Source organism: Microtus ochrogaster, chromosome 17 (assembly GCF_000317375.1).
Source record: "Microtus ochrogaster isolate Prairie Vole_2 chromosome 17, MicOch1.0, whole genome shotgun sequence".
NCBI classification, from domain to species: Eukaryota; Metazoa; Chordata; class Mammalia; order Rodentia; family Cricetidae; genus Microtus; species Microtus ochrogaster.
The window spans coordinates 15,767,533-15,774,883 of NC_022019.1; the positions used below are offsets into that span (position 1 = coordinate 15,767,533).

The 7,351-nt window shown below is 50.7% G+C and overlaps 1 protein-coding gene across 1 annotated transcript in view; it reads left to right on the forward strand.

Moving 5' to 3' along the window:
* The first annotated feature begins 1,724 nt into the window (after positions 1-1,724).
* Pebp4 (phosphatidylethanolamine binding protein 4) overlaps positions 1,725-7,351 on the forward strand; it is a 223,706-nt gene continuing 218,079 nt past the window's right edge. The window contains exon 1 of the mRNA XM_005355558.3: positions 1,725-1,787. Coding sequence (XP_005355615.2) covers positions 1,725-1,787 — 63 coding nt within the window. The remainder of the gene's footprint in view (positions 1,788-7,351) is intronic.

The window sequence follows — 7,351 nt, forward strand, 5'->3', positions numbered from 1 at the left end:
AGAGATCATAGGGTCTTAAGGGACAAAACAGAGTGGAGAAAAGGACACAGTGTGTACTTAGGAGGCAGAGTATTGACCTTGCCCCTTTATTCACAGGCCTTCCAAGTAGGGGAAACTCTGAGTCCTAGGAACTGGCCCAGTCACCTCCCAGCAGCCCTTGCTCTACCCCTACTGGTCATGTGGTTTAATTATGAGCTCAGGAAGGGATTTCTAGTAGAAGGGACCTAACCCATGACTGCCCTGCTGACTAGACTTCTCGAGCCAGCATCAACACAGCCTAGCCTCCAAGCCTTGCAGGCCTCAGGGAACCAAACCTTCCTGACCTGTGCGGCAGTGGCTATGGGAGTCTCCCTTAGCAAGGCCTTGGGGAGTAAAATTAGAACGTGAAATTGTGCAGAGCCCTAGGCCTGTGGGAGTGAAAGGGAGGCCACCCGAACCTCAGCTTTCTGCTGTCGTTTGGGCTCTTGTGTGAGACTCACAGGGCCACTTGAGTCTCCCCTCTAGATCTGTAGATCTGCAGGCTCCATCTTGTCTGTTTGCTTCACCCTTAACACTGAAAGAGACACAAAGAACCTGCAGGCCACCCTGCACCCGCACCTTGCCTCTGCCTTGTGACTGTGCTTAATATAGGCCAAACGAAAACAGCTCCCAAAATAGAGCTGCTCTGAGAGGCAGCTGCGGCTAGGAAGCACGCCACAGAAAGAGAAAATGTGCAGGTGACGGAGAGCCTAGTTCTCCTCAGGTGTTACATAACCCAGGCTAGCAAACTGGGGCCCTAAATCAGCCGAGGGGGACAAGCTCGCCCTGGCCCTCCAGACCAGGGGCTCAGCCCCACTTGACTTGCAGGGAAGGAGTTGGGCACAAGGTCACCCCTCAAAGCATCCCCAGGGAGCCTGTCATGCATGCCTAAGTGGTCACATGACTTCCCAGAGCTGGCTAGGAGCCCCAGAGGGGTCAGGTGACTGGGGTGGGTTTCATCTGACCACAGGGGTGAGGGCAGGAGGGGAGGAAAGGGACAAGATGGCCAGAGGAAGCTGCAGCAGCAGCAGCAGCAGCAGCAGCAGAGGCTGCCCTATGGCCAGCATTCTCTGGAGTCTAGAAGAGTCTCCAGTCTTTGGCTTAGCATTTTTCATGTCACTTCAGCCAGGAGGAGACCTCTATTGTTGTGGAGAGCTGCCTCCTCCCTTCACTTTCTCTCTCTATTCCTTCAGTGGTTATTTCATTGCAGGAAGTTCAACTTCCTGTCTGACATACTTCTACTGCACTTCCCGGCTGACTGTGGGCCCTCCTTGGCTTGTCTTACAGTTTCCCAGGTTTCCTTTCTCCTCCCCAGCTAGTTGTCCCTGGCTCTTGTCCTTCCTCTGACATCCTTTAAATGTCATTGTCCTTTGTGTCTCCAGCTGGCTCCCAACCAGGTGTAAAAAAGACCATCTCTTTGCTGCTATAGTTGCTGAATTTAGAAAAGGGAAGAACCGAGGACCAAGGGGGGGGGGTGTGGAGCCCAGAACAGTGAAGGCCCCTGGAAAGGAGCACCCAGAGGGTGCAGGGGTCATTTTGGGGCACAGCATAAGGTTGAAAGGTGCCAGCCAGTTCAGGGAAAGGGAAGGAGAGCTATAGATGGTCCAGGCAGAGGACAGGGGGCATGTGCACAAGCCCGGGGGCCAGACGGAGAGAATGCTTTCATGAAAAACTATAGCCACCGCAGATAGATTGTGAAAGGCGGGATGAGGGATGAGCATGATGCCATGATTAAATGTCCCACAGCCACGAAGGACTCTGCACGGCAGGTAGAATGTTTTCCAACCTGACGACGTTGGGGCACAACTGAGGCCGAGGGTTCTCAGACTGGGTAGCGAAGAGCAGGATAGAAAAGCCAATCTCTGGCTTTACCTGAGATCTGTTGCATCAAAAAGTCTGGGCATGGGCCCAGTGTTGGAGGTTTCCAGAACTGCTGAGGCTCAGGGTGTGAGCAGTTTAGAACAACAGCTGGTTTACGGGATGATAATGGTGTGAAACAGGGCAAGGCGAGGAAGGAATGCCTTTAGGACACACTGGGAGGGCCGATGGCTTTAGTTGCAGTGCTGATGCAAAGTGTCTGCTCTGGGGAATGTTGGAGAGTGAACTTGATGGCTTTAGTGGGCTCCTTCCTCCATTAACAAAACTGCAAACTGGCCAGAAGGATGGTGCCCACCTTTAATCCCACCACTCAGGAGTCAGAGGCAAGTGGATCTCTGTGAATTCAATGCTATCCTGATCTACGTAGTGAGTTCCAGAGGCTTGGAGGATAAAACACTTAGTTGATAAAATGCTTGTCTTGCAAGCGTGAGGACCAGAGTCTATGAGACCCGGGTAAAAACCCATGGTATCCACTTCTAATCCTAGTTCTGGGAAGGTGAAGACAGGTGGGTTCCTGCGGCTTGTGAGCCAGCCAGACTGTCTCATTGGAGAGACCAGGACCAGTGAGAGTCCTGGCAAGTGACATTGAGGTTGTCCCCTGGCCTCCATATATACTTACACATATGTACAGCTGCACAGAAACATGGCCATGCACACATACATACTCACACAATTAAAACTTACATCTGATGGCTCTATTTGGAGTTAACTTTTTTCTTAGGAGTTTTTCAAAAGTGAAAGGTATTGTGCAGACCCCTGAAAGAACTGAGCCCTCCTCACCGCGCCCAGGGGATAAGTCAGCCATAACTGGTCACGTGAGAGACTCAGAAGGACTTGCCTTTTGCTGGAAGCAGGGGAAGATGGGACATTATAGCTGTCTCTCCAAATCTGGAGTCAGTGAGCTGGGTGGATGAACAGCAAAACCAAGGAGAATGGAGGAAGAGAAAAACCACCCCTACCTTTTCACTCAAGTTCCGGCATGAGATACCTGAGGAATATTAAAGAGGCAACAGTTGCTTGAGCAGGACAGATGTTCCAACACAGATGTGCAAGTCATGACTGTAAGGGCTTGCTGAAGCGAAGAGAAAGCCACGGTTGTCCTGGCAGAACCTAAGAGGACAAGGATCTAAGGAGACAAACCCAAGAGACATTTAATGATATTTAAAAGATGGGCCAAGCCACACATACAAGAGAGGAAAAGGCACAGCCAGGGATGTGGAAGGAAAGCCAGAAAAGTGTAGGGCCAACCAGAGGAAGAGACTCAAAGTGGGCAGTGGCCAGGTATCAGCCCTATGGACGTCCAGCATGTGGGCAGCAAAACACGTCTTCTGGGTGGAGGTGTTAGCCTCAGTCCATGGGCAACTGGGAGACATGGAGGCCAGGAGCTGGAGTTCTTCCTCCAAGATGTTTGGCTGTGAAAGAAAGGAGAGGTAGGGGCGGTGGTGAGTGGGCTTGTGGGGGTGTGGAGAGTCTCTATATCGGTTCCCTGGGCCACAGATGCCAAGATGAGTTTGCGGGCAGGAGAGTTCTTAGGGAGGGCCGAGTGGGGAAAGTGGGCATGAATGGCATCGCTGGGGGAGAGGGCCGGTGATGCAGCCACAGTGAAGACCTCTACAGAGCTGGCAGGAGCTGCAGAGCCGGGGAGGTCCTTCTGTCATCCGTCCACCAGGGAAATGAGAACGGGAGCTTGGCTCCATCTGTGTATAGCATCTTTCTGATTTCTGTTTGTTTTTTTTTTCTGGTGCTTTGACGTGGAGTGGGATTGCTACCCTTGAGAGACTGGTTCGCCCTCTGGGCTGGCTATTCTTAGAAGTGAAAAACTATCTCCTCCCCCCAATAAGTACGGCTTTTTACATTTATAGCGATCCAAAGCCTATGCTTTCCAGTCATTTCTTTTGGACTTACCCACTATGACCCACCACAGTCATGCCTAATGGAGCAGGTCAGGTTCTGACACTGGGGAGAGGGACATCCTAAAGCCCATTTAAACGATTCAAACGGGGCTGAAGGAAGGACCTTGCTTCACTTTCTTTGCTAATATTTTCAGTAGAAGTCACAACAAAGGCTCTTGGTAGGGTTCCCCACCCACTCAGTTTCTTGGATGACTGTGCTTCACCAAGTGGCCCTGTGTGGCACATCTTCTGCCCTTGGGATACTTTTCTTTTTGAGGGTACTGGGATTTGATCCCAGGGCTCCATGCATGGGAAACCCATACTCTGCCGAGGCACTTCTGCTCCTGTTTGTAGGGATGCGTGAGTTTGGAGTCCCCCTTTGTGGCAGTCATGTGTCTGTGAGGTTTACAACTTAATGAAATAAACTTATCACTCACTGGAGAAGGCCTGCCCTGAGGATGGGTGTTAGTGTGGCCCAGGCAGCTGCCCTTGGCAAGTCCAGAAAGGTGCTAAACTCTCACTGTCAACAGCAAGGTAGGAAAGGCGAGTATATACTTCTGTCCAGGAGGGGGCGCCTGTTGACACATCCCAACATTGACTACAGAAGGCTTTTGAAAACATTCTTAGAAAGTGCTCCTAAGCTAATGTAAATGAAAGGGAGGGATCACAGATGAAGAGAAGGCAAAGAAATAAATGAATGGCAGGAGGCAGAGGTCTGAAGCCAGAAAAGGGGAAAAGTCCTAGGTTCCTGGAAGGATGACGTCCCATGTTGGAAGGAAGGTGGGACAATTCTGGAAACTCTTGTCAATAACTCCTGTTTTACCCTACAGAATAGAAAGGAGAGAGGCAGGGGGAAGAAGGCTTATTGAGGAAGGGGAAGGTTTGCAAAGGTTTGTAAATCGGGAAGAACATAACCGAGGCATAGTTGTAGCGTAAATCAGTGAATGGATTGGAAAGCTGGAAGGAGGTTGTTAGAAAGCCTTGTGAAATGTCCAGCTGCTGAAGTGAAGTGCTTCTGGGAGAGGTAAAGCACTGGGGTGAGCCCCAGGCCGTGGATGGCAAGACAGGATAGCGATAAGCACCCGGAAGGGGTAGCGTTTAAAGACTAGAAGCCAGAATGTGCTGTAGCTCAGATGTGTGGTGCTGGCTCTTGTCTCTAAATGGTCTGGGTAGAGTAGATGATGATGGGCCTGAACATCATCAAGGGGTGAGGGGTGGTACTGATAGGGAGCTGGAGAGGGAAACGTGTCCTGGAGGCTGGATGACTCTTTTTATCCACACGCCCCGGGCTGGTGTGGGAAATGATCACACAGGTGAGGGTTGTATCTAAAGGAAGACAGAACAAACTGCACAAAGACGTGCCCTTTTCCTAGCAGGTGCCCTCTGATAAGCCTCCTCTCTGAGTAGGCATGCCAGGAGGAGGACCGTGAGCAGGTCAGACTCAGCTTTCCTTTGAGATCGCAAAGAGGAGATCAAGACCACATCCTCACCTCAGGCCTAATCTTTGTATTTTTTTTTTGTTGTTGTTGCTGCTGTTTTTGTTGTTTGTGGGTTTTTTTTTTTTCTGTTGTTTGTGGATGCCCTGATCCACAGGCCAGGGCCTCTCTCATTCAACAGGCTACCGTTGCTGTAAGTGATTGTCTTGGGGTTGATGACTTGGCTGTATTCAGTCCTCCATCTGGCTACAGCACAGCAATCATATGATCAGATGTGAGGGTTTGGGACTAAGGCAGGCTCTAAGGATTTGAAACGTGCATTCAAGACCCATCAAAGAACAGAGGTCGAGCTTACAAGGCACAGCCTTGAAGACTCACCGACGTACCACATAATCTTCAATTCTAGTCTCACGAGACCATGGCCCTAAAACTAGCTCTGACCCACGACAGCCCTTCAGCTCAGGACCTGCTCTCTGCTCTTTAGTGTCTCTTCCTTCTCACCGCAGTATCTGATATTAAGCAAGTGCATGCCTTTCCCATTAAACCGCATGCTGCTGTGTGCGGCCTGGGACTAGCACGCAGACTGAGATCACCGCTTTGCACATGGCAGGGCTCGAAGAGGTTTAGGATTTGACAGCGTCTCCACTCACCTTCCCTCAGAAGAAAACAGCTAAGCCACCACTCCAAACCTGGCTGAGACTCCTATTTTTTTCTCCTCTCTAATCCCCCATTGATATTGCAGTAAAATAGCCAAACCCCAGAGACTGGCAGCGTCTGGCCTGGAGAAGACCTAGAGACTGGTTTTTTTTGTGTGTTTTTTTTTAATATTTATTTATTTACTTATTTATTATGTATACAATATTCTGTCTGTGTGTATGCCTGCAGGCCAGAGGAGGGCACTAGACCCCATTACAGATGGTTGTGAGCCACCATGTGGTTGCTGGGAACTGAACTCAGGACCTTTGGAAGAGCAGGCAATGCTCTTAACCTCTGAGCCGTCTCTCCAGCCCCAGAGACTGTTTGTTGACTGAATGAGCGAATGAATAAACGAATGAGCAGGATGTCCAAGAAACAGGACTCAAAATGTCCTGTGGCTGCTGCAGTTTTAGGGGAGTGTGAACCAAAGAGACAGTTTGCGGCAAGGAAGGGACATTTGTGTTCACAGGACATTTGCGGGGAAGACAGAAAATGCGGGCAGCAGAGGGGGGAGGGTAAGCACACAGGCTTTGGATACAGAAGAATCTGGGTTGGGATCCAGCTCTTCCATTCACTAATTGTGCAGCCTTTGATAAGTAGCCAAGCAAACTTCAGCAGCCAAGCAGGGACCTAGGTCACAGGGCTGGATTAAACGGAACAGTGCAAGTTAGACATGCTCACAGGGTGCTTGGCACCTGGTGAATGCCAACCCTGTCCCTGTCCTTGTACAGGCTCAGTGGCACCAGCATCCAGGAGATCAGGATACCTGGAGACAGAGAGCAGAGGCAGGAAGTGTTTATCCACCCTTTCCTTCCTGCAGACCGGCTCAGGAAGCTGTGGGGCAGTCAGATATGCCTGCCCTGAAGCTTCCTTTGGAGGTGCTTCCAAAAAGGGAGGCTGGAGGCCGGCACTAACTGTGATCTCATGGCTCTTCTGCAGTTCAGTGGCCCCAAGGACTCCTGGATGGCAGCAGGGACGATCTGGAAGGGATGCCCTCACTGAGCTGGCACTCACTGGCACCTCGTGAACTGTCGTCTTGCAATGCTCTGTTTGTCGTAGTGGGGATCGAGCCCAGAGACTTGCTCATCCTAGGCCAACTCTCCACCATCATCTCCCAGTCTGGGTGAAATGGGCTAAGCTTTGAGCTAGGCGGTAGCGGGATCAGCATCTTCCTACCGCCAGCACCTTCAAAGTAAAGGAAGGAACTCAGAGCTGGCAGGTCCAGACTCTCTGAGAAAGAATCTAAGGTGTCTGGGTCTTGTCCTCAGAGAGTTCAACAGAATTCCCATCGGTTATGACAGCATTTGTTATTTCCTGGTCTCTAATAGGCAGCCAGGGTTGAAAATGAACTAGTGTATGAACTTCTTTTGACCTCTCCTCCCTCCCTCCCTCTCTCTCTCTCTCTCCCTCCCTCTCTCTCTCTCTCTCTCT